General features: G+C 50.5%; 9 protein-coding genes across 9 annotated transcripts; 5 read left to right on the plus strand and 4 right to left on the minus strand.

Moving 5' to 3' along the window:
* The first annotated feature begins 1,051 nt into the window (after positions 1-1,051).
* BDZ83DRAFT_638333 (cysteine synthase) lies at positions 1,052-3,230 on the plus strand. The gene is made up of 5 exons (XM_060509358.1): positions 1,052-1,527; positions 1,600-1,723; positions 1,779-1,869; positions 1,921-2,342; positions 2,401-3,230. Exons 1-5 carry the CDS (start codon positions 1,142-1,144, stop codon positions 2,998-3,000), a joined length of 1,623 nt encoding a protein of 540 aa, XP_060359477.1. The 5' UTR covers positions 1,052-1,141; the 3' UTR covers positions 3,001-3,230.
* On the minus strand, positions 3,231-5,001 carry BDZ83DRAFT_638335 (uncharacterized protein). The gene is made up of 6 exons (XM_060509359.1): positions 4,467-5,001; positions 4,297-4,409; positions 4,123-4,241; positions 4,025-4,054; positions 3,492-3,969; positions 3,231-3,439 (listed from the first exon to the last, which is right to left on the minus strand). Exons 1-6 carry the CDS (start codon positions 4,780-4,782, stop codon positions 3,314-3,316), a joined length of 1,182 nt encoding a protein of 393 aa, XP_060359478.1. The 5' UTR covers positions 4,783-5,001; the 3' UTR covers positions 3,231-3,313.
* A 138-nt stretch (positions 5,002-5,139) lies between these two features.
* Positions 5,140-8,881, minus strand: BDZ83DRAFT_710049 (cytochrome P450; the record flags this gene model as incomplete). Its single annotated transcript, XM_060511582.1, has 6 exons — positions 5,140-6,753; positions 6,835-7,327; positions 7,396-8,251; positions 8,312-8,591; positions 8,662-8,742; positions 8,809-8,881. The coding sequence occupies 6 exons, from the start codon at positions 8,879-8,881 to the stop codon at positions 5,336-5,338; spliced, it is 3,201 nt and encodes a 1,066-aa protein (XP_060359479.1). The 3' UTR covers positions 5,140-5,335.
* A 1,639-nt stretch (positions 8,882-10,520) lies between these two features.
* BDZ83DRAFT_756987 (pyridoxal phosphate-dependent transferase) lies at positions 10,521-11,937 on the plus strand (the record flags this gene model as incomplete). The annotated part of the gene is made up of 2 exons (XM_060514829.1): positions 10,521-11,266; positions 11,373-11,937. The coding sequence occupies 2 exons, from the start codon at positions 10,521-10,523 to the stop codon at positions 11,935-11,937; spliced, it is 1,311 nt and encodes a 436-aa protein (XP_060359480.1).
* A 216-nt stretch (positions 11,938-12,153) lies between these two features.
* BDZ83DRAFT_756988 (pyridoxal phosphate-dependent transferase) lies at positions 12,154-12,948 on the plus strand (the record flags this gene model as incomplete). The annotated part of the gene is made up of 1 exon (XM_060514830.1): positions 12,154-12,948. The coding sequence occupies one exon, from the start codon at positions 12,154-12,156 to the stop codon at positions 12,946-12,948; it is 795 nt and encodes a 264-aa protein (XP_060359481.1).
* Positions 12,949-15,794: 2,846 nt separating this feature from the next.
* Positions 15,795-16,211, plus strand: BDZ83DRAFT_756989 (uncharacterized protein; the record flags this gene model as incomplete). The annotated part of the gene is made up of 1 exon (XM_060514831.1): positions 15,795-16,211. One exon carries the CDS (start codon positions 15,795-15,797, stop codon positions 16,209-16,211), a length of 417 nt encoding a protein of 138 aa, XP_060359482.1.
* A 969-nt stretch (positions 16,212-17,180) lies between these two features.
* On the plus strand, positions 17,181-19,235 carry BDZ83DRAFT_756990 (uncharacterized protein; the record flags this gene model as incomplete). The annotated part of the gene is made up of 4 exons (XM_060514832.1): positions 17,181-17,344; positions 17,409-17,718; positions 17,782-18,149; positions 18,548-19,235. 4 exons carry the CDS (start codon positions 17,181-17,183, stop codon positions 19,233-19,235), a joined length of 1,530 nt encoding a protein of 509 aa, XP_060359483.1.
* Positions 19,236-19,631: 396 nt separating this feature from the next.
* Positions 19,632-20,346, minus strand: BDZ83DRAFT_638345 (uncharacterized protein). The gene is made up of 2 exons (XM_060509360.1): positions 20,044-20,346; positions 19,632-19,964 (listed from the first exon to the last, which is right to left on the minus strand). The coding sequence occupies exons 1-2, from the start codon at positions 20,329-20,331 to the stop codon at positions 19,761-19,763; spliced, it is 492 nt and encodes a 163-aa protein (XP_060359484.1). The 5' UTR covers positions 20,332-20,346; the 3' UTR covers positions 19,632-19,760.
* Positions 20,347-20,637: 291 nt separating this feature from the next.
* On the minus strand, positions 20,638-22,310 carry BDZ83DRAFT_589911 (general substrate transporter; the record flags this gene model as incomplete). Its single annotated transcript, XM_060506281.1, has 3 exons — positions 20,638-21,303; positions 21,357-22,201; positions 22,286-22,310. 3 exons carry the CDS (start codon positions 22,308-22,310, stop codon positions 20,638-20,640), a joined length of 1,536 nt encoding a protein of 511 aa, XP_060359485.1.
* Positions 22,311-25,688: the final 3,378 nt, after the last annotated feature.

The raw sequence follows: 25,688 nt of genomic DNA on the forward strand, positions 1-25,688 counted from the left end.
CGTGCGTCCAGCTCAAAAGATGCGAGCAACTAGACTAAGGAGAAAGCCCCCAGGCGTCGGCCGTTCGCAGGATCGGAGACCGAACCTCCGGCCATCAGGGTAAATGGCGACATGCTCAAAGTCGCATCAGTGCGTTGTTAAACACGAGAACCCCTGATCTGTGTCTCTATACTGCCGAATGCCAAGTTGTGACTACTGCTTGTTTCCAAGACTATCGTGACGGTAAGTGGTCCGGTGGAAACGAAACCCCTGCCCGGACATCTGACGATCTGACCCCGTCCGACAGGGATGGGCTTGGCAACGAGAACCCTTGTGGATTGGCTGGGTGCTCCCGCGAAACATGCTCAACTTGGGGAAACGAGCGCAAACTAACTCCCCCAAAACTTCGCAATTGAGCTCTCTTTATATATCGTCGAAGCGCAACGGTTTTGGATCCATTCAGCACGGCACCTTTGAGCCGGATTACGACTTTATTGAGTTGTCTCTTGGGGTCTGCTGTTACTCTCCAGGAGGATGATCGGCACGATGTCGTTACGTATGCCCTTGCAGGACGCAGGATGTCGCCTGTCTCACAAGGTACCTTAATGACAGACATGCCTGGTGTCAGCAAACGTGAATAACCTTGATGACTCGTGTCGATCGGCTTTCTTTAGTGTGGTGTTGACCAATGTTGACAGGGGCATCGCGTTAGTCTAGGCTCTGGAGGTTGTCGACATCCGTCATTATTGGAGAATGGTCGGGAATGTGGGATGGAAACGAGCAGAAAGGATGCCCGACATCACTGAGAGGCCGAGTTTCATGCGTTTAGATTTCATGGTTGCCCTCTAAAAATGTCACAGCAGAGTTACATTGCCAGATGATGGTCCACTGACCGCGGGTATATGCGGCGTGTAAGGGTGGCCGTGTCTGGGAGGATGATCAAGTGATGCTGTCGAATCATAGCCTTAGCTGTATAGCTGAGTAATTTCTCTCTTTTCTAGACACCTCAGACGATGGGTAACGTAGCCCGAGAGCAATAGAGACTATAAAGTAGCACTCGCAGTCTCCGATAATGAGACCATCTGATAATCAGTGCCGTTCGATATCACCCTTCTTTGTTTCATAATTCTTCCCAAAGTCCTCCGCAGGAACATCAGAAGTAATGGCCCAACCAAATCACCTGAATGTCTATACAGGGCCAGATTCCGTCAGGAACTACTTCGATCCTGACGTTGCCCCGCCGCTGCCACTAGTCGAGGTACCCGAAGCCTTGAACCCCTATCGTCAGCATGGCGTCCGGATTTATGCCAAGATGATGTCGATGCATCCTGCGAATAACGTCAAGGCTATGCCAGCACTTAATCTGCTCCAGAATGGGGTTGTTCCGGGAGAGACAGAGACCATAGTCGAGTACAGTTCCGGCTCAACGGTCATCTCTATGTCATTGGCTTCCAGAGTCTATTACGGCGTGCCAGATGTTCGAGCCTTTCTCAGCAACAAGACAAGTCAGGCGAAGTTAAGACTGATGCAGTTCTTCGGTCTGGACATGTAAGATACTCTGCTTTTATTGTCAGGTATTTGTTGATCCTCGGACGGCATAGCTGACCACTTGCTCGTTAGCACCTTGTTTGGAGGCCCTTCTCAACCTGAGCCTTTAGACCCACGAGGAGGCATTTGTGCCGCAAGAAACATGGGCAGCGATAAGGGCACTGCACTCAACCCAAACCAATACGAAAATGACGATGTAGGTGTAATCTAGCGCCTATCAGTGATGAGGGGGCACTAACACATTGTGGTAGAATTGGAAGTCTCATGTGCGGTGGACTGGGCCCCAAATCTTCAAGCAGTTGCCTCAAATTTCTCTCATTTGCGCAGGAATGGGTACTTCTGGTAGGAAAGATGTCAACTCCGTCTTGTAGACAACGCCTAACATACTACCAGGGACTCTCACTGGTCTTGGAACCTACTTCAAGCAGGCTAAGCCGTCAGTATACAGGCTGGGTGTCTGCACCGCGCCTGGCGACCGTGTTCCTGGCCCCCGTTCTTACGCTCTTCTTCAACCCGTCGAGTTTCCATGGAGATCCGCAGTCGACCACGTTGAGCATGTCGGTTCTCAACACTCCTATTCACTTTCGCTGGACCTGTGCAGACAAGGCCTCATCGCCGGCCCGTCCTCAGGTTTCAACCTGCAAGGCCTTTACCAGTTCCTTGATAAGCGTATCGCGGCAGGCAATCTGAATGAACTAGCCGACGATTCTGGCGAGATCCACTGCGTCTTTGTCTGCTGCGACTTGCCTTACCAGTACATCGATGAGTACTTTGCGAAATTGGGACCTGAGCATTTTCCTGCAATCCACAACGAGGTATGCACAACCACATTTTCCATATTATACTCCAACAGAAGACTGAAATTTCTCTTAGAACCTTACAAAGGTTGATCTTCACCGCTATGATGAGGCATGGGAAAAGACAGCGACTGAAGTCTTCATGCAAATTCCGTCCGCGAGTGCTATCCAGACGAACGAAACCCATTTGCCGAGCACACCACGCTATGTCGATACGAGTAGTGCTGCACTTATCCCCCGCCTTCCAAACACGATCATTCTCGATCTGAGACATTGCCAAGACTACCAAACGCACCATATCGCAGGTTCCGAAAATATTCCGATCGTCGAGTCTAGTGACTGGAAACCGTTCTCCGACTCGAAGGTTCTGGAACAACTATGGCTCAAGCTGGAGGCGACATTTGATTCGAACAAAGACGTCGGCAAAGAGTTGGAAGAACACCGCCAGAAGCCTATTCTAGTGTTGTGTTACGACGGCGACAGCGCTAGAGTAGCAACCAGTGTCCTGCGTGCAAAGGGCTTTGAGGCCGAAAGTGTTCGAGGAGGCTTCCGTGCTTTGAAAGAGCTTGAGAGGACTACCGAAGCTACATCGGCGGGTTGTTCGAAAGATATGCCCGTCACCTCGAGCGTTGAAGAAGTGGTTGGTCATCGCCAGCCGTATCTCCAGCTGGCGTGAGACATAGAGGCGTAGTCATGATCTGCCATTACCTTGATGAAGACACGAAATGATGGTCCGAAATATCTGCATAAACAAAGATCGGAGGGGTCAATTGGGAAAGGGGCATAAGGCTTGAGCATTAGCATTTTGGTGAAAAGAACATCGAATCTCTGACCACACCGAATTTGCTCCGATGTATCCCAATGACTACCTAGTAATTAAAACTCGAGATCCCTTCCCCCATACTTGTATGCGCAACTCGTGAAATTTTCCCACCATGTGATCATAGCTATCAGGATTACCAGTACATCCTGTAGGAACATAAAGCTGTCTAAACAGCAGCAACGGGCCAATCGTTATAGTTTTGATTTGGTTCCTCAAACGGTCCGTAATGAACAGTATTGCCTCGATTGTTTTCTGCAAAAGGAATGCCATGTTGAATTCGAAAGATGACATCCTGTGACAACGTCAGAATGAAGCCTGAAATGCATGATGGATAAGACACTCACTGGGTTGTAAATGAAGGGCCGGCCAAACGTGATCAAATCCAACTTGCTTTCTCCTACCAGACGATTCGCCTCGTCGACTGTATAATCGTAGTTGGCCATAAGCATCGAAGGACTTCCGGGGAACTTGACTAAAGGTCCGAAGTCGATGACCGGATCATAACCCAGTGGTAAAGGGAAGCCATCCGGCCGTGTGGTGTTCCCAAAGAATTCTCCTGTTCCGGTATCGTGATTTGCACCGCGCCGCGAAAGATTGATGATGCCAATCCGTCTTTTGACGAGTTCTTCGATGAGGTGGGTATAAACATCCTTCATCTCTTCATAAGTCACAACAGAGTCGTTTGTCTGATCTGTCGGACAGATTTTGATACAGACGAACTCGGAACCGAACACTTCGGCCAGAACATCAGACACCTCCAGGATGAATCGACACCGGTTCTCGACCGAGCCGCCATACGCATCGGTGCGGGTATTCGCGCGTCTTTCGCTATGTCAGAGTGAAACCACAATGAAAACCAGTGGTGAGGGGCACTTACGAGTTGAGAAACTGTTGAGGAAGATATCCGCTGTGCCTGTGTCAGTGATCTTCATCATATCTAGCGAGGTATCATGCCATAACTACGCCGGCGCTTACCCTTGAGCTAAGAGCTCAATACCGTCGAAACCTGCCCTTTTAGCGAGGATGGCAGAGCGTCGATACATGTTGACAAAGGCGCGCGGATCTTCAATTTCGGTGATGTTATGAGTATGCCCCTGAAACAAATTAGATGAGTCAATGAAATTTTCTAGAACGTCGTGAGACTCTTACCGGAATGCCAGGAAGATCACGGTATTTGCCCCCTCGAGCCGGGATCTTGGAGGGTGCAACCACCGGATGATGCTTTTCTTGCATAATAAGAATTTGTTCATTTTGGCAGCGACCTAGATAGTCACATATTAGGAACTTCAAGTCGTTACGTCTCATGCGGGTTCACTCACCAAGATGCCATGGCTGGAAGTAAATCTTCCCACCCTGCGTATGTACAGCCGCTGTCACTTTCTTCCATGCTTGCGCATGATCCTCGGTGATCATGAGAGGTGCCCACTTCCAATCACAGCCTTGCCAGTCGATGAAAGTGCCTTCTGCGACAATTAGTCCTGCGCCATGTTTTGCTCGTTCTGTGTAGTGCTGAATTTGTTCACTGCCTGGCTTGCAGTCGTCCACGCAGCGGTTGCGTGTCATAGAGCCCATAACTACGCGATTAGATAGATGGAGTTTGTTTCCGACAAGAACGGGCTGAAGAAGATTAGACATGGTGGTATGCGGAGCCTGAGATGATATTAGAATGGGTGTTGGTTGAGGCGAGCTATTGATTATGATTGACTAGGAGTCTATGACAGTACTAGAAATTCAGGCTAGATTAGAATTCGTGCTTATATCTATGAATCGGCCTTGATTAGGCGCAACTTCGAAACTAGTGTGCAATTACTTTTACTGACGTATGAGTTTGTCAAGTAAAAGGCGTCATGTCGGATCGGCGGCAGGGCGCTAGTCAGATGAAGGGCGCAGGTCTTCGGATGATCGGTCAGCTAGGCAGAACGTACGACTGAGCATTGGAAGGCTACGAGAAACTGAGACCTGATATCATTCTTTCACATCAGCGCAAATGAAGTACATAATTTGCGAGGGAAATGGGTCGCCTCTACGAAGGCTTATCAACATCCACGGTTGTAAATACTGATGGACCTGCAAGAAAGTTTTCCTCCATGCTGCATTGATTGTGGCACGTCGTGTTGCGCGCAATAGCCTGTCAAACCTATTGGCTTTAGCATTGGAAAGTTTTGAGAAAGCGAGCAGTATAATCTGCTCAATTGAACACGTCTACAACGTATCTGCTACTCGAAGCCATACTAGAGGACTTCTGGACATTATCTGCTGCACCTGCCCCTTTCCCTGTATTTTTCTCATTCTTGAACAGGGTGGGTGTGAGGATATCGAACACAGAATCCGAAATCTTCTTTCCACCGCATACATAGAAATTTGCCCCTGCTTCCCACAAAGCGGAGACTTCCCCTAGATGGTTCCGAAGCTGATCAGTGACATGCTTGCATGACATATCTCCGTCGCGGCTGAAGGCGCGGAAGACCTTGACAGCATTCTCAGCCTCGAAGCCATCGAGTTCATCTCGATACATGTCATCGAGAAGCTTTCCATGGCAGCCGAAGAACAGAAGCGCCGGCGCCAATGTGGCACCGGAACGTAGTGAGATTGCGCGGTCTTGTATGAAGCCTCTGAACGGGGCTAGACCAGCCCCTGCAGCAATCATGATGACTGGCGTCGTTGCTTGAGTCGCTGCGCTCGGAAGGCAGAATTGAGGTGTCGACGGCAAGGGTGAAACAAAGAACACACTTCCTGGGCGGAGTGAAGCCAAGTAATTCGAAGCTACACCCTTCTTCTCAACAGTGTAAGTGAGGGTGGCGGAATTGGATTGCCAAGCAGGGGAAGAGGAGAAAGAGTATGTCCGAGGACGCATCCGAGGTAGCATGATCAGGAACTCCGAAAGTGGGAGGTTGAGATCCGGATAAGACTCCAGTACTTCAAGGACACTGAGGCCCCTACTGCGCGGCTCCGAGCCAAGCAAGCTTTTTGACATGACCTCTAAGACTCTGCGGGTCTCATCTGAGACTGCCAGCTCACTCATTACCTGAATGTTCCCAGGAGTTGCCGTACCTGTCAGCTCGACATAAGATGCAAACAGGTCCCACGCTGTCAGAGGGGTATTGCTTGGGACCGGGAGTGGGCGTCCAGATTCAGACTTAATCGTGAGGACAACATCACCGCTCAGCCTGAAATACGATAGAGCTCGGCGCACTAGCTGTGCATCATTCACCGGCAAGATGTGGACGTGGCCCCCAGCCTGATAAGCTGTCCCAAGTGGGAGCTCTAGCTCAAGGTGTCTCTTTGCTGGGACCCCCTCGGCCGACAAGGCTCGAATATCCTTGACTGTGGCTGCAACAAAGCCACTGCGCAAAGCAAGCCGTGGGGGATCTTCGAGCGTGAGCTTCACATCGACATCCGACTTTGGTCTGGTCGCTCTCGTAGCAGAATATCCCAAGAGAATTGGCCACAAGTCGTTTGTCAGCCACTTCTCAACTTCGAAGAACACATCGGTAGCTGCTGTGTCTGCGACTCCCAGTGTGCACAGCCTCTGTCCTCCAGCTGTCTCAAGAATTGAATCAAGAGACCTGGGAACTTTGAACAGAGTCGCTGGCCAATCTCTGTGACCTGTGATACTTATCGTCAGTTTGTGTATGCTGCGAAGCCACCAGTGCGTATCATCAGGGATCTGCGGGAACTAGAACATACCACAACCAAAAACGGCATATTTCAAATGCTGCAAGTCTCCGGGCTTGAGACCTTGAACCCAGGGCACAAACTTGGCTGCGTTGCGAGACGGCAGCCCGTTATAGGAAGCAGAGACAAGAATGACAGGCTGATTTTGCGGTAGCCGATCAACTGCGTCGTTCATAGTCAAGACTATTGGGCTGTATCCCTTTGGGCCAGCTTCAACGGCGATTCTCTGAGCCACTGCTTCGCAGGTGCCTGTATCTGAACCAAATAGAATGGTTATTGGGCCGAGCAACGAAGGGCTGATCACCATGGGATTGACAATGAGCTTCGGAATGGGCTCCGAAATCGTTCTCAGACTTTTCAGGAAGTCCGTCGGGCGTTTGTCATTTCTTAAGCTAACACGGACTTTGAAGTTGGCGGGCTTGATGGTGAGAAGATGTTTGACCTTGAGTTTGTAGTCGGGGTCGCCTTTAGAAAGGTCGAAGTTGCGCAAAATCATTGAGATGACCTACAACAGTCGTGAGCCACCAGGAAAATGAGAAACGGGGTCAGCATCTGGAGAATTGGGCTACTCACGAGCTGGGCCTCCTGCCAAGCGAACGCTCGGCCAATGCAGCCACGCATACCGTTGCCAAAAGGTTTCCAGGCATTCTGAGGGATGCCTTCCAGGGTTCTCATCCTATCAGGCCTGAAATCTTCCGCATCGGAACCCCAAACTTTGGGATCACGGTGAAGTGTGTGCAGGAGAATACACAAAGCCTCACCTGGCTTAACTAGATACTTGCCGCCGATGATCTCATCCTTAAATGGGGTAACGTAGTATCCCGGTGCTGTAGGCATCAGACGTAGTGTCTCCCGGAATACAGAGTCCAGGAAGGGGAGTTGCTGTAGATGGTCAACGTTGATTGGGCCATGACCCACGACCCTGTCCACTTCCTCCCGTGCCTTCTTCAACTCCTGGGGATGTTCCACTAAGTAGTAGATGGCAAAAGACAGAAGACCCGAAGTAGTTTCGTGACCGGCGACCAGGAAAGTGATGATGTTGTGTACGATTGCCTCTTCGCTCAGAGAGTCACCAGTCTCCGGGTCTTTGCCGTTGAGCATAGCATCGAGGAGGTCGTTGGGCATCTTTTTGCCGTTAGCTCGACGCCTCTGAGCAATGATATCGCGACAAGTAGCCTGCATCTGCTCAATATTATTTCGAAACTTGGACATTGCTCTGGGCCGAAGGAGACTGAAAACGTCAGGAAGAACAGCTTGTAGATCCGCTTCAGCGAGGACTTCCACCATGCTCTCCACGAATGGATGAGCCTTCTTGTCGAGATAGAAACTATTGAAGCGATAATCCATGGCGCAGAGAGAAATAGTGTCCAATGTCAGCGGAGTAAAATCATCAGCCACCTCAATAGGTGCAGAATGACAATGTCGGGCCCTATCGGTTGTTAGCCAGATAGTCACGAGATGTCCAGATGTTGCATCACAATCTGCTCACCATTTGAGACATAACTGCTCAGAAAGATCGTTCATATCGTCAAACATGCTGCGAATTTTCAAGGGTCCAAACACCGGCATGAGGATGCGGTGTGCCACACCCCAAGTATGATTGTTGTGTTGCGCTGTGAAGAGCCCATCGCCGGCTGCTGCTCGCATTGTCTCAACGCCACTCGTGACGATCTTGCAAAATCGATCCTCATCGCTAACTTCATTTACAAGCTCGCGACTTGAGACTGTTATCTCCCTCGTGCCGGCAAAGGTCAGAGAGAAAATGGGGCCTAGGAAATTAGCATATGGAATCTGCACACCTGTATTGTATGACAAAAACAGAATACTCCAGAAATTTACCGTATTTGCCAACAAGCCTAATAAGGGAGTCCAGAGGGCTGACGAGATCGATGTCCAAGATGTTGCCGAGGATAGGTAATGCTAAGACTCGATCAACATTGTGCTCCTAGATTCAGATGGAAGGAATGCTTTTTGCAGACAACATACGTTTTGGCCCGGGAATGGGGACTTCAATGCCAAGAGAAAGCTTGGTTGACTCTTCATCAATACCTATGTCCATGGCTGAGACTCGGGAGGATCTTGATCACAGGGCTGATGATCTGTGACGGATTCGCTTTGGGGATATCAAGGTATAGGGAAGACCGGACAGATGTTTCACTTGAGATGATTCAGAAACCCAAGGTTTCTAGACCCTACTTTGAGAAGAATGTCAAGAATGATGCAGAAACTTTGCACAAAGACTTCAATGATAGCTCCGTTAGGGGATGCGCAGACTGTTTTCGAAGGCTCTATTTCGAAGGCTCTATTTCGAAGGAAACCAATATGCTAATTATCTGTCTCTCCAGATGCTGCTCCATTGCGCGGAATACGTCTCATGATCGAGACGAAACAAAGTTTTCGATGAAGGAGCAAATAGAAGCGGGCCATCTCAGCTTCGGCAGCTGCAGCCGTTGATGGTTTCTTCAGACCCACGAGGGATTTTCGCCAAGGGCGTAACCTCCAAACATCCCGGCGTCGAAATAATACATGCGACTTCGACAGAACCACTGACTTACAGCACCCTCTCCGGAAGGATATTGTCAGAAGGTCTGTGTTCTTGAATAGGACTTTGAGGCGTGGTCAGACATTTCGACTAGTCAAGCCATGGGTCACATTGGCGAGAGAACATTTGTCGGAGCTCGCACAACGTCCGGCTCCACTGACAGTCAGAAGCGAGGTCATATCATTGTGACGAGACTACTAAAGTCAAGGTGAGGTATTTTTCAAGATGGCCTTCTCATGTGAAAGGTATTTCTTCCTTCTAGTAGAATGACTATTTACAACGAGGAGGCCTCCTTATACACAAAGGAAGACTTGCAAGGGCCACCGCATGGAGAACTGCCGTCAAAGCTCCAAAGGCGTTGGAGATTAATACCGCATTGCATATACGCACAGCTGCCCTGCCTTTTACCCCAGACAGGAAAGCCGACAAGGAGTTGACCGGCGAATGGGGAACATGCTAAAGCCAGAAAAGCTTACTGCTCCCCGTGAATAAGTAGTGTCAAGCGCCCGTCCCCCAAATCCCCAATTGACTAGATCGCCAAGACAAATCCCTCATACATAACTCGCCCAGATGCCTCCGTTGTACTTGTGTGAAGTCTCAAGAGCTCGCGATACCTTCTCTCGAACAATTATGCTTAGGCTGATCATTTATGAGCAACCGCACTATGCCAAACAAGTATCGACTTGCGGGCGCACTTCATAGGTAGTATGCGGCATTGCTCTTTCTTCACAAATGTGTCAGAAATCGCTCACGCGACATCCACAATCAGAGCAACAGAGCTACAGGGGAGAAAGAGGTCAGCATTGGGAAGAGAAACCGAGAAGATTGAGGATATGGCGCTTAGAGATTGAATGAGGACCCAGGTGACCAACTTCGTGTCCGATGAGGACGAATCCTGTGCCCTTTCGCTCGCTCCTGGGAGCTCTGAGTATCGTGGAGCAGTGCCGTGTTCCACTGCCTCGACCATACCTACAGTGGACGTCCGGCAGAAGGACTCGCGATGATTAGAAAAGGCTCTCTGTGTCCCCGAAGGTAGTATTTTGCTGACACTTGGATCGCCTGCCTCGTCCCAACCTATCCTGCCTTTCGATACATAAGGTACCTCACCCACTCTCTACATTCTTCAGCGGGCGAGTGGAAAATCTCTGGACAAGAAATGGGTGATATCAAAAGTGTTCTTGTTTCGATCTCAGCTGTCTCTGAGATCTCGGAGCGCAAGCGTACTTTCTCAAGTCTCTCGACTGGTACCACGTCATCTCTCGCCGCCCCCAAGACACGCCAACCTCCCCGTGTGACAAGCACCGAAAAGGTTCGCGAGCTAGTACGATTAGCAATTACAAGACTCCGTGTCCTATTGAACGAGAACAAAGGCACGCGCAGGCCGATCTCCCAGAAGGGATTGTTCTCCTACAACTACGTCGAGCCCCTTTTCAACTGGTGGGGCGCAAACTATCGCGTTCTCACCACTCAATGCCTCGGCCGGGTCGAAGCCTCCGACGCACTGGGTTCCGTGACGAAGCTTGTCAACGGAGCGTCTCACAACTATGCTGGCTTCTACAAGGCTACTTCTCAGGCTGAGGAGTTGCAGCGGCTGTGTTTGGAAGCACTGCCAGTGTCCGACACCCGGGCTGTGCCCCTTCTCCGAGACGAAACGCATCATGCAATTGCAGACTTCTTTGGAGCGGACTTTTGCTTCACCACTAGCACTGGGTATGGATCTAATTACATCGCGCTGCCAGCATTGATCGATTGCTCCACTATGGTCATCATGGATGAGAACTGCCACAACTCGATGTTCACCGGCGCGTTTTTGGCCTCCTCACCAAACTTACGAAAGTTCAAACACAACAATATGGAGCACCTTGAATTTTACTCAGCGGGTGTATTGATGAGTCTGTCAATGTAATAGTGGCCATCGAAGGTCTTTACAGGTTTGTGAAAGTCATCTTGTATCTTTCGTGAGTCGAGCGTTTATCAATTTAACTGTCACTGACTTGAGTCACCGCAGTATGGAAGCCGATATACCCCCCCTGGATCTCCTGCATCATTTGAAAAAGGACTACGACTTTACTCTTTACTGTGACGAGGCGCACTCATTCCTTTCTCTTGGGAAGACGGGTCGCGGATGCCTCGAATACTGGAATAACCACCACCCAGAGAGCCCCTTACCCTGGGATCTGATTGACATTCGCACTGGTACACTTTCCAAAGCTATCGGTGGTATTGGAGGTATCATCGTCGGGAGGGCTGTCTTTCAGGACATCATCCGTGAGCGCATCGAAGGCCTCAACGACCAGGACAATGTCTCCTTGCCTAGCTCGACAATGATCCAGACGTTATGGGTACTGGGTCAGCCACGTCGAATTGGCCGTAGCCTCCAACGGCTTGCTGAAATTGCCCGATTCTGTCGCGAGGAGTTGGAACGCTTCGGTATATTCGTTTATGGTGACGTCGGTACACCGGTTCTGCCTGTCTACACCGGCAGGCCTAGCCTTTCTGCGAAGCTCTCTTACGCCTTGAGATGCGCCGGACTACTTGCGACACCAGTCTGCACTCCAGCAGTGCCGTTTTAGGAGAGCAGAGTTCGAATCAACCTTTCGGCAGACTTCACAGACGAGGAGGTAAACAGGCTTCTTCATGCTGTTATCCGCGCTGCAGCAAGCGTGGGTATGGGGAGGATGAGAAAGATATCTCGTTCTTTCTTCAAGACTAAAGTAGAAGTGTTCGATGCGGAGGAGGACTGCAACGAGGCCTCGAAGGTCTTTGACTGGGTACGCAGCCTGATCAAGATGGACGCTGCCATGGGCCCGCACAGCGATCAGAGGCAGCTTTTTGATAGCACTTGCGGTCCTCGAATCCTCGACATAGGTCATGGATCTCGTGCTCAGTATGGCATTGGAGCAGGCGGTGCCAGATGGATCTGCGGCACGTTTCCTCCCCATCTTGTGGTCGAAGACCTCATTGCTCGTGCCACGGGTATGGAGGCCGCCTTGACCTATGCGGACGCCTCTATCGGGCTAGCTTCCACTATCGCAGCGCTTTCACGCCCTCTGGTAGGACACACGAAGCATTTCATGCTGTTCGAACGAGGCGCGTCCCAATTTGTTCGCGATGGTCTCGCGATGGCATCAAAGAAGGACGCCCCTACTTTACTGGGATATGTCGACCTGTTTCAGCTTGTGCAACAGGTCAGAAAGCTCTATCGAAGAAACACAAAGTTGTGTCTTACGGTATACGTGCGCGTCGGAGAGGATTCGGCACACCACCTGCTTTCGTCTATTCTCGAAGAGATTGCTGCCATCACAGGTCCGGAGTCCGTCATGACCATTCTTCTCCATTGCACCTCTCAATACTTGGACCCAAGGCAACTCATCTCTTTTCCCTCACGGATGAACATTCACGTCTTGGTTTGCGGATCTTTCAACCGCATTTTTGGTCTGCCCGCAGGGTTTCTTACCGGACCGCAGAGCTTGATTCGAGAGCTTCGATACACGAGCAGGGGTTATATGTTCACTACATCTCCACCACCCTTCATTATGGACATGTTACGAGGTGCCCTAGAGTGGAATCTTGCCTCTGATTAATGGCTCTCAAAGGGGCTTAGGAAGTATACCTGTGCAGGACGCTGTTGGTGAGGAAGTTGAAATGGCATTACTATGCTCTTCAGCCACTTCTTGATGTGAAGAACATAGTTCTGTCTCTTGTCATCTATCGAACCAAGTAAATACACAATCAATACAACTAAAAATTCACTCTCCACTGAAAAGTTGAGTTGTTTCGGGAAAATACCTAGCCTTTGATATTAGTCAGTGATTCTTCCCAATGGGTTCATAACTGCACGGGGAGGCGAAAGGTCATTATTGGTGCCCAAGACAAGTTTCGGCTCCGAAATGTAGAGGCTCAAGTCTCCACAGAGTTTGAGTCAGGCAAGCATGAGAAACTCAGGTGAAGACACAAATATAGATATGATAGCCAACTAATTGAGCCAAACTATCGCTCAAGCCACACGCAGCTTTGTCTCATATGGCAATCGCCACATGGAAGCTTCATCTAGCCAAGCTCAATCGCCCAGTTCATTCAGTGTGTGGAATCAGACTAGTTCTTCTGAAGGCTGTCGAAGTTTCAGATACTCTTCATCAAGAAACCGGAGATCGATGTTCCGCACAAATTCTTGCCAGATTAAGATTTACCTTTATCATTTTTATTTTTTTTTTCATTCCGTTTTTGTTTGGGGGAGGAGGTGAAATATTTTTCAATATGGGAGATTCATAACCTGGCAAGCTTTGAAAGGGGTGTATTCAAACAAGTATGATCGTTTGGCAAGACAAGTTTGCTGCGTGTCTAAAGATAGTGGCAAGCGCTTGGTCGATCAACTAAGGCAGACTGCTGCGGCTTCCAAGAAAAGAAAAAAAAAACAAAAAAGCTTAGCAAAGGTTAAAGAAGGCTTATTGAGAAATTGATGAATTTGACACAGAATCTTGAGCTGCTGCGAGAATTGATCAAACCGAAAATGAATGTTCAGCTAAAAACTCCCAGCCGTGACGATTGGCGACTATTACACAATATTTCTTGGCCCGGGCAAACGATGAGTCTCGGCTGACCGCCTAGCCGGGCATGTTGCGTTGACAAATTCACGATCCTTGATCCCAGGCGCAAGAAAGCTTTAATGATACCAAGCGGGCGTGGTCCAAGTGGCGGGGTTACAGGCGGGGACTACGGGGATTTCATGGACTCAAATAAGGAGCTAAGAAGTGTTTAAAATGATTGGGGCACTGGCATTGGACGAGACTAATCGGTTGACAATGGGCAAACAAGCCAGACTCGTTCATGGCATCGGCGACGCGTACGTGGAAGCTTGAACTCTGCCTTGCTTTACGGGAGTCAAATGACAGCAAAGCATGAGACGCATATCTGGCAGAACTCTGAGCTCCATCTGGCAGGTCGACCACTTTCTCTTGACTCATTTGAGGGTGACGGCTGTTGAATGGAACGTAGGCACAGTTCCAAGTGTTTTGAGCTATGGGAAAAATCGAGTGAGCCTGTCTAAACAGCGTACGAGGCAAGGGAAATCTCGGACTCGTGAACCAACAGCGAATAGCGTGTGGTTCCGAGCTTTGTTACGAAATAAGCATACAATTAGAGCACACTCGGCGGCACCTCAGTACTGACCGCCGACAGGGCAGATCAAACGCCGAAGTCATCGTGCAGCAAAGCATGGTCGGCAATCGGTTGAGGGATCGTTCATTGGGTCCCAAGGCGGAATCGCACTTCGATGATCGACGGCTTCCCGTCTCTACCACCCCGTCGGGATCGTCGGTAGGTCATAACTCGCTATCGTTAACTATCCGCGGAAAGTTACGATCGAACCGGAGACCGCGTGGGATGCCCGCCTGCCAACATGTCGCGCATCGACCACTTCCAGACCGCTGACGATCACCCGTTAAGCTCTGAGCTATGCAAGTTTTGTCGGCTTGAGGGACCCTGTAAAGACTAGCGTGGTGTTTCTAGAAATGTCGGCCGCTTGCCGCGTACGACTACTGGGTGCTCCGAGCGAAGGAAGTAAACGTTTCGCCCACTGGGCCGAAGTTTCCGCCTCGTTTACTCTAACCCCATCTTGTCTTCCCCTCTTCCTTTCAGAGAACAGTTGCTGCGCGCAGCTCGTTGGTATGTGCCAGCCCTACCTGCCAAGCCTCATCCAGTTTCGTTTCCATCTGTCGGCAGGAGTCATGCACGGTTGTCGACCGGCATCCTGCCTGAGTCGCGAGCCTCCATGTTGCAGTCGTCACCCTATAGCTAACCATGTTGTCTATAATCTGGCTGTGCCCAGAGAAAAAGCTTAACCCCTCTCCTACGGGCTTTCGCTTTCTGGCTAGCCATGAGCAACTCCAAGGGCTTCATCCGAACTTGCTACTGGCAGAATGGCAACTCACGAACGACAACAGTCCGAGCGAGGCGTGATGTTGTATGCACCCGAGCGTCCCGTCGGCCTGTCCAACGCCCAGCTCCCTCGAGGCATACCGGAGATGGAAACTTTCGTGGTCGCTCTCGTAGCTCGCAACAAGTGGAGAAAATTGGTTACCGCCGATGGCATGCGGCCGAATTGTGATGGTGTCACCTACTTCACCATGTCAAAGCTTGTCGGCCAAGGCTACTCGTCGTGCATGATAGCGGCGAACGTACTCTGCCTAGTCAAAAGACTAAACGGGGGGATTTTGATGTGTCGGTCTCGGCATCAGTGATTTTAGACCCTAAGAACAAAAGAAGTACATAAAGATGGAGTATTTCCACTGTCATTAGCAGTTTTTGATCAGCAGCCTCATCAAACAAGGTCATCTCACCCAAGACCACCTCACCCAGCAACACCTCCAAATTTAATTTGCTTCCTCTACACTTCGCCTCAAGTATCTCAGCTTATTACAATTTCACCAAAATGGTTGCCATCAAGAATCTCTTCATCATCACCCTCGTCTCCAGCGTTATCGCAACGCCACTTCTGAGCGGTCGCAACGTCCCAGACATTGATGTCGACTCAGTCGCTCCAATCGAGACCCGAGGTGAAGCTGCCAAAAATGTGAACGCTGCTGCCACATATGGCAACGGCGGATCATTCGGAAACGGCGGAGCGTACAAGAACGGAAACAACGGTGGTGGCTTCAACTCTGGCGGTGGCTTCAGCTCTGGTAATGGCGGCGGTAACTGCGACTACTCCGAGAAGAACAGACTCGATCAGGAGATTCGAAACAGAGAGCGTATGAAGGATCGTCTCGACGATGAGATTCAGAGACGCCAGAACATGAAGGACCAGCTTGACCAGGAGATTCGTCGCAAGCAGAATGGCGGGTGGTAATTAACGCTACGGGAAATTTGGACAATACCAGGAATTTTGCGAGGTGGCGGCGTTGAGGATTAGGAGTTTCAAAGAGCCAATTGCTTTCTATTCATGGGGCAGTCGGTTAAACATGGTGGTCTGGAGGACATCAAAATGGAGACAGCCCTTACAAGCAGATCAGGACCTCAGGCATAATATAAATCTTGAAGTGGAATGATTCAATAATGTTACAGACTTCGTCATATCGGCTCCGAATCAAATTAATTCTGAGACGTTGCCCTCTGCTGCTATTCCCTCACGCCCGACTCGAACATTGGCGTCAAGTAAGCTCGTACTACCTTAAGCATGGCCAGCCACCGCTTAATTTATCCAAGATGCGAACATCCATGGATAGACGTATAACCCTGAATGGAGCTCATCTAAGTTAAGATCCCTCAACAAATTGTCTCCTGCCCTTGCGGTGGGTGCTTGAAAGTATCCGATTCTTCCGAGGTGGCCATCCCAGACAATCTGGCAAACATATAAACCAAGCCTCGATGGGTAAAAAAGTTTCGTAATGGCAGAGGTTAAGGAGAAACCGAATGCAAGTGAAGCTATCAAGCAGACATAAAAGGTCGCCTAAAGACAACTATGCTCCGTGTACTTGCTAAGACGTAGTAGCATATTAGTTATTGCGTGTTACCCTTCACTGCGGCTACTCCCTGATATTAAGCAAAGCTTTGATACTGGTCTGATTTGTTGATAAGCTTCTCAAGAGGATTGAAAACACCTGCCGGAACTTAGGCTTTGTATCCTTGTTACCACTTCAGACTAATGTCAATCACGGGAGATAGCGAAAAGATTTCTGATGAAAGCCTTGGTCCAACAAAGGTGCTGCTTGCCCTGCCATGATTTGTGACTTTTTAATTCTCGGGCCACCGGAAACGATGCCATTGATATGGTGAAATGCTTTTCTCAGCCTCATGTGTGGCAACCTGAGCCACCCTGATGGCCAGCAACGAAGTTGGCAAGGTTCTTCATGAGTCAAACACTGTTGGCCCCCTCTCCATTATTGGGGCTCTTCAGCATGTCATCGAAAAGCGCCAGGAAGTCGACAACATTTACAAGTCCTCGGGTGCTGAGGATCCTAGCCATAAACACTTCATCAAGAGGTAGTAAAATACCTCATGCCAACATGGAATTTCGAACCTGAACTGACAATAATGATCGCATCAGACTAGAGAAGACCTCCCGTATACTGAAGCCCCTTGTGGCGGCGTCTAAGAGACTTCCCAACTCAGAGATTCCCCGCATCGACGCCGTGACGCTCAATCAATTTGCTGTACTCGCATTGGAGGAAGAAGAAAACGACGACGACGACGACGATGTTTCCCCGATTCTACCTAGCATCTCGAAAGTCCCTGCTGCACCCCATAGGAAATCAGCCAAGGGCAAGGTCGTTGTTCGTCAGCAACATTGCAAGGTTGAGATTTTCCTCGAAGACGATGACATGTGCCGAGTTTTCGAGGCGTCGTTCCTTCTATACGTAAGTCATGGGCCGTTCCTTCCGGGCTGCGACTTCTGGACCCTCACCTAATGAATCTCTCAGCAAGCTGCAATGATGCGCGACCAGCTGATGCATTTGTGTACCGAGGCTGCGAAAAGAACTCTTCCTATCCCAGTCGCAGCGTTGCTTACCAGCACGGTGTTCTTGCTTGGGAATCAGCTCGTTGGTGAATACTTGCCCTTGAATAGTGAGGAGATGCACGAGTACTGCGTCAACGTCTTGAAGTTTCGTGACGCGCAACCCGAGATCAACTCCGAGATCGACGGAATGTTCAACTTCCGCCGCTTTTGCGACTTTTACGACTTCATACAATTGTGGAATCGCAAAGAGATCAGTTCGCTCAGCACGGCGACTTGCACAAGCCTGAACACGATAATTTGCTCATCTGAAGAGACCCTGACACTCCCCATGTTCATGCAACTCCGGATGGCAAACATGACGAGGAGCATATGTTAGGGGTCTTGGAAGTTTTGCGAAATTCGCGCGAATATTTGAATGATTAGAATGGGAAACGCCCGGTGGAGCGACTGGAAGTCCACAAGAAAGCCTCTTTGGTGCAAGCCGGATCGTCTGAGCCGCTTCTGTCCTACCTCTTTGATTTCCATATGGGTGTAGACGTTCATCCCCCGGGGAAGAACATGTTGTCTCAATGGACCCACCAGACCAAGCTGCCTCAAGAGACTGCTTCGACCAATGTACCGCATATTGCACCCTCGGCGGGGCTGGTTCTCGGCCTAGATCTGCTCATGACGACGTTTGACGCCTTTCGCTAGCCGAATGGAGAGTCTAATGAAGATCTTGATGCAAGAGACAGTGCTCTCGAGCTCGCCAGTCAAATGAGGACCGCGGTTGACTTCTCCACGGAAGTCGTGAAGGCCTCCCTCGACAACGCTTCCCACACAGCCCTGGCGGAGAAGATGGACGAGTTCCACGGGGCTATGGATGCTTACGCCACAGAAGACTGTACCCAATTTTACTACCGTGCCCCTTGGACCGCCGGCGGACACATGGGGGAGATACTGTTCCAGGCCCAGCATATGGGCAGATATCTCGCCGGCTGTTCCACCGGTGGGGGTCTTTGTATAGTCCCGGCACCACTTTACCTCTACAACGCCCTCCGGCCCTCCGACTTCAAGCTCGCTAAGATTCCCATCATGGAGGAATCATACAACCTCTTCAAGGCCAACGTCTTTCGGGGGGACTTGACTGACAGGAACTTCCTCTCAATCTACCGTCGAATCGTGTACGGTGGACCCCTCAATAAGGCCAAGTCTATCATTGAGTGGAAGAGCAACGAGTTCATCGTCACCCCGCTCTCGTCTATCTTTTGCGATCAACACGAAGTCAACCACAAGACGGGTCCCGTTTGGCTGGCCCGGATCAACGGGCAATGCGCCCCAACAACCAAAGCTCAGGTAGAGAAGATTGTCAAGAAGAGCTCATTGCAGCCGCAGCCGCTCACGACGGTGATGCACATGGCCAAGGAGACGGTTTGAACAGAATTTCACGGGCCTATTCCCGTAGCGCGGATCAACTACCTTGCGCATTTTTGACCTTTTCCCAAAGTCCTCGAGAACTTCGGCAAGATCATCGACGAGAGTGATTTGAAGGATGCAGTGAAGTTTATTCCGCCCGTTAAGCTTTACGCAATTCGTGGCATGTCCATGGTCCACTCTGTGCTTGAATTCACTGTTGAATATTCCGAAACTTACCGCAAGAGAAAGAAGCTATCTGAACTTAAATGGCTGGTGCATGCAAGCAAGGCATTTGACGTTGTAAATAGGGACGCAACTTTGTCACATTTCTTGTGGAATGTTAGATCGAGACTCGTTCCTTCATCTTGCAACGTCGCTGAAGGGCCAAATGTCCACGAATACGACGCAGGTAACACATATAACAAAATGCCATCGTAGGTTCGCATTGGTCTTGAAGAAATATAATAAGTTTCGTAACCGCATCGCCATGTCTTAATCGTACAGACTCCATCATGATGACACATCATCATGTCCCGTAACTCCCAATTACTCGTTCTTGCTAGCAGCTCCCTCAGTCTTCATTCCCTCACACCCAAACGCCTTTCCAGCAATCTCCTCCGCCTTGCCGTATCCCTGCGTTGATGCATCACGCTGCTCGCCAGCAGCCTTCATCGTCGACGCGGCGTGCGCCTTATCCTGCTCTCCAGACGAGGTCCAGGCGTGCGAGCCCGTGACGCTGCCAATGGCGGCCTGTGTCCATCCTGTTAGTATCTCTACCCGCCTAATGGTTGCTGCTGAAATTTGATGTGTTGCATATCTATTATCTTACCTCGGCGGCGCCCTTGATGTACTCGGCGTGGCCGGCGATGAGGCCGGGTTGTTGGGCGTTGTTGTCTTTGTTTTGGGAAGACATTATGTGGAAATGCAGTATTGTCTTTCTTGTTGAGTTTATTTGAGGGATCAATTGGACCGTAAAATTATGCTTGGCATGTAGATAAAAGCAGATGAAGTCTTTCTCGTATGCAATGACCTTTGAAGTAGTGGGATTGACTGTAGTCGAGCGATACCCGAAGGATGACGTCAAGACACAGATCGACGTCATTAGTGACAGCCACATCACATAATTCCCTTCCTACCCCGTAAGGCAAGACGGCCGCAAAGACAGCCACCGTTGTTACAGACCATTCCTATGGCTATAGTACCTTAGCTTGAGCAGGAATTACTTTTCCGGCATTGAACCGTTGGGAATACTCGGATCAGATAGTGGAGTCGAATGTTGTCGTCGAAATTACCGACATTTCGGCGCTAAGCAACCTAATTAGGTGTAATTTGAAGTTGATAGAAATTGACTAATGGGTATCGCTACAGTTTGAGAGCATCATCTAGTTATCGATGCCTGTTATACAGAAAAAAAAAAGTCGATCTACACCTCAACCTTTTCAGCATGCGAACTATTGAGGCCCTCCTTCTTACCCTCAGTAGCGGCGATTCGCTCCTCAAAGCGCCCACCAGCTCTTCGGGTACGCCAGGCGGGAGTTTTGGAGTCGAAAAGCTCGTCAATTTCCTCCAGACTTTTGCCGGATGTCTCTGGGTATGTGAAGAAGATGTGTACAGTCATGGCAGCGCAAAAGGCTCCAAAGATCATGTACGTCTTCCACTGGATATTGGTGAAGGCAGGAGGAACAAAGAAGGCGAGAGCAAGATTGAACGCCCAGTTGGAGGCCGCAGCCAAACCAACTCCAGTCGCACGGTATTTGAGAGGGAAGACTTCGGAAGCATAGATCCAGCCGATAGGAGCCCAGGTGAGACCGTAAACACCAACAAAGATGTAAGATAGAGCAATGACACCCTTTGCCGGGGCTCCAGTGACCTCCCACCTCAAGTTATCGTCGCCATTGACGCTGTCAACTGGGTTTCCATGGACCTTCATGACAGCGCCAGTCGTGAAGTGGATGATGCAACAAATGATGGCACCACCAATAAGGAGAGGACGGCGGCCGAGACGATCAATGATGGGGAGGATAGCGCCGGTGGTAACGAGGAAAATAACGTATTGTATGATAGAGGAAGTCAAAGCCACGTTGCCAGACTATGTAATAGGTTAGCCATGCAAAATTTAGGTCATGACCTGGAATTACTCACCATTCCTGCCATGTTAAACAGAAAAATCAAATAGTAAAGGGCAATATTTCCCCCAAGCATCTGTTGCCAAACTTGAACACTGCATCCGGCGAGTGTGCGCTTCCAGACACGCGGTCCAAAAAGGCCAAAAAAAGTAACATTTTTGGACTCGGCGGCAACCCGGGCGGCTTCCCTAACTTCATCGAGCTCGGCAAGAACAATAGGGGCCTCGCGGTCACCACCAGCGTGGAGATGGGCAAGGACCTCGTGGCACTCCTCCCACCGATCCTTCTGGCCTAACCAACGTGGCGACTCGGGGAAGAAGAGAAGAGCGATTCCGAGGATGAGACCAGGAATGCCCTGAATACCCCAGGCGATGCGAAATGCCTTGGGATCGTTGGGGATACTGACAATACAGCCATAAGAGATAAGGTACATGATGAGAATGCCCCATTCAATCGACCATTGCTGAATGCCAACGATACGCCCGCGAATGCGGGAGGGAGCCAGTTCGGCGAGGTAGACGCAGCATTGGGAACTTGTGATACCGATGGCCAGACCAGAGACGACACGACCAACAATGAGGTGAGCGACATTCTGGGAGGAGCATTGGAGAGCAGCACCAATAATCCAAATAACGGAGGCGAGCTTGAGAGCGCCGCGACGGCCGTATGAATCGGCCAAGAACCCAGCGACCAGGGCACCGACAAGGGAGCCACCGGACATGGAAGCCGTGATGCCGCCCTGGAGGGTCGAGCTCGGGTGGCCGAAATATTCTTTGTAGGAGTCGGCGCCGATCCACGCACTCATGGAACTGATATCAAAACCGAAAAGCATACCGCCGATGGTGCCAAAGGCGGCGAGCGCTACAAGTCACTGATCAGCATCTGGAAACATAGTACATATGGCAATGCCGAGTGGGAGGAGATGGTCACGCAGAGAGTGCGTACCGTAGATGTTGTAAATGCGAAACATGACGGGCATGAGGTTGTGCCTGTCCAAGGCGTTCCTGGTATACTTCGAAGTCAAATGGCGATATGAATTAGAGGACGACAGGCTGTGACGCTGCATTCAAACCAGGCCTGGATCCAGAGAGTTCTGCAGGTTGGAATGTCGAAGGTAAGATGAAGAGTTATTTATATAGATGGTGCACTCTGATATCAAACAAGATTTCCCACACCACCAACCGACTAACACCGAGAGGCGCGCCTTTGAGAGATTCGAACAAAAGGGCCCACATGCTCCGAGTACCTTGGGTGGCGTCTCATTGAGGAGCCGGTAACGGGCGGCTGAGCGGGTGGTGGAGATCTCGGGCAGAGGCTCTGAGGTAAAAGTGCCGTAAAGGCATGGCCGGAGATGCGAAAGCAAGGCTACCCGGCAGGCGGCCAGCGTGTTGGAGCCATTTGGGAGTGACGGCAAGTGCTTGAGTCGCAAATATGCTGCGATATCATCGAGTCGTGTTAAGCGCACGTATCAGAAGGCGGGAAAGTCAAAGAGTCTAGGGTGGACGACGTCATGTTCAACTGAGAAGCCAAGGACATGGTCTTGTCTGTCTGGGGCACCAAGCGCGTGGAGCACTAGAGATGTTAGCGCAGTCGTACCAAATGGTTCAAACCCAGGATGGCGTGGGATGATGGGCCAATGTGTGGATGGTTGGAGTTTGGACTGGAGGGCAAGAGAAAGATATGGGGATACAGACTCTGGGGCCTTTTGGAGGTGAGCATCGAATCATGAAGGATAACCACCGAGAGAGAGACCGTAGGATGTGAGGGGAACCTGGGAAAGAAGGGGAAAGTGCAAGGGGACAACACCGATTGAGGCGAGTAGGGAAGGAGGGGAGATTGGGGAAAATTGGGGCAAGGTGCAGCACCACGGCGACTTCCTTTCAACTCAGACTTTCTTTCACCCAGCAAGACCCGGACAAGGAGAGGTGACTGAGATGGAGGAAAGAGCAGAAAGAGGTCTCAGCTTCGAATGCCATAGCCGGGCCAGTCATATCGTGTCGAGTCGAGACAATTGGGACTCTGAATGGCACCTCTTCCTGCCCGATTCCTACGTATTTTCGTGGCCTTTTTCTTCCTCAACCACGGGAATACCTAAAAGTGACTGATCGAGACGGCGGCCAATCAACGCGTGACGGAGTTCGTGCCTCGGGCAGTTTTCTGGGGCTCATCAAGATCTGCGCCAGGCCTTTCCAAAAGAAGAATGGCGTCGACTTCATTCTCCGGTACCCGCACCTGTTGTGTCCGTTTGTGGCTCTCCGGAAAGGAAAGCCTGGGGCCCGTATGGATGCAATGCTGCGTCACTTTAATCCCACTCTCATGAGCCTCTCATTCGCTTCTGAGTTTCAACAAGTGGGCAAATAACGTCCAACATTCAACATACGCAGAAATATCTCTGCTCGCTCCGGCCCATTCCGACTTGGTACAAATTCTTGGCTTCAGAGACATGCACCAGGTACGGAATCCGGCCGAGTTTGCTGTGCTGCCTCAGGATCATCATTGGCACGTCTCAGCAATGCCTTGCGAGCCTCAAGAGCAACTTACCTTAGGTACCTGCCTTAGCGAGAAAAAACGCACGAAGCACTATTTTCACATTCGGAGATTTTGATGGAACAGGCACATACGTCTTTGGTCACGACGCCACGCTCCTGTCGGTTTCCTTCCTCGCGGCTCGGCTACGTGATCCACGTTGGCCCGAGACGCTCGGAGAACTTGGAAGGTAGGAGGCCGGCCCCACTTCAGCACCTTCCCGCGGACCTCCCGTCCCCTGTTCCAGGCTCTCCTTCTAGTCCTCGCCGCTATTAAGATAACCTGGCATGGCCACGAAATGAGTTGGTACACAAGATGCTGAGGAATTTCTGCTGCTTAAGAATGAATCAAAGGTAAGGTAGATGGTGTCAAGAGATGCGAGGAGTCCCTTGAGCAAGAGCGCGAGGGCAGGCACTTTCCGCCCTACTTCGATCCTTCCCGGAAAGAAAAGTGTTGGCAGGAGCGTGTTTTTTTATCACTATCATCATTCCTCAGGGTGACAGGTGCTGCCAAGCATCGCCGCGGCTGTTGAACGGAGTCAAACAAATTTGATTTGCTGTGTCCTAGTACCCAACTACGAACTTTTTGAAGCCTACTACGTCTCTGTGGATCTTTTTCTTCCTCTGTCCCCAATAAGCCATATTGTCGCTCAACATACTCCATTCTGTAACGTGAACCGTGTCTGATAACTTTCTCTCATACTCAGGCAGCTGGGGCAGATGGCCCAGGGCCAGGCGGCCCAGGGGCACTACTGGATCCCGCCGGAGCAGCACCATAATCTCTGTGATACTCCTCCAACCATGCATCAATCTTTGCAATAAGAGCATCGAGACCCTGTATCTAACGGTCAAAGCCCTTCGTCATGTCATTGAGCGCCCCACTCATCCTCATAACCGGCCAGCTCTGTTCTTGGCCTGAGAGTTTCCTGAAGTCGTCTTCAATACGAGTCTTTCCATCGACTGACTGATTGCGATGCGCCATCATCTTGTTCTTCACTCGGAGAATGACCTCGTACTCTAACGGCGTCTTGAAGCTTTGTTCGTCGCCTCTGGCCCTTGTGCTGCCCAGGGCATTTGACAAGATCTCTGCCTCCATTCCCTGGCAGACGTCCATCAGGCCGTGAAAGCTGAAAACGTCCCTTGAACCCCGATTGGGGGGAGGGGGGTTTACGACGGGAGAAGGATAGGCTATTTGAGGAACAGAAGGTCGAGGTTGAGTTGGAGGGTCGTTGCCGCGACGAGCAGGAAGCGGGGGTAAAACGACAGGAGGATTCAAGGCCCGGGCTGCAATGACGGGGCGAGGATTGATAGCGGGAGGGGCCTGGCCAACATCGTGAATGAGCGGAGCATTTTGGTCCATAGGAGCAAAAGCCCGGACCGGGGGGTTGCCGGGATGATGGAAATGAACCGGAGGCGCAATGACTGAAGAAGCCTCAGCCGGAGGGTCATCGATTGCAGAAGCCTCGGCCGAAGGATTGTTGGGAGAAGAAGGCAGAGGACCAACGTGAGGAGAGCTCTCAACTTTGATAACCGGAGAGACCTCGATCGAAGGGAGTATAACAGGATTCTCCTGTTCCTGCCGGCATGTTAGTACCTCTTCCAAGATGTTTGCGACTACGAGCGGCGAAAGCTAGGGAGGTGGGGATGCACCAACCTCTGTTGACTCGGCCATATTGAAACACAATGTTCTTGCGCGAATGGACGATTCGAAATGGGCCTGTTTGTTGCCGTCAGGATAGATGAAAGAGTTGTTCCAAAAATGTTGGGAGTTATGGAGATGGGAAAAGACAAGAGGTGTAACGGCATGCATCTGAGGATGGAAA

This window comes from Colletotrichum acutatum (genome assembly GCF_030867785.1).
Source record: "Colletotrichum acutatum strain CBS 112980 chromosome Unknown BDZ83scaffold_145, whole genome shotgun sequence".
Taxonomy (NCBI): domain Eukaryota; kingdom Fungi; phylum Ascomycota; class Sordariomycetes; order Glomerellales; family Glomerellaceae; genus Colletotrichum; species Colletotrichum acutatum.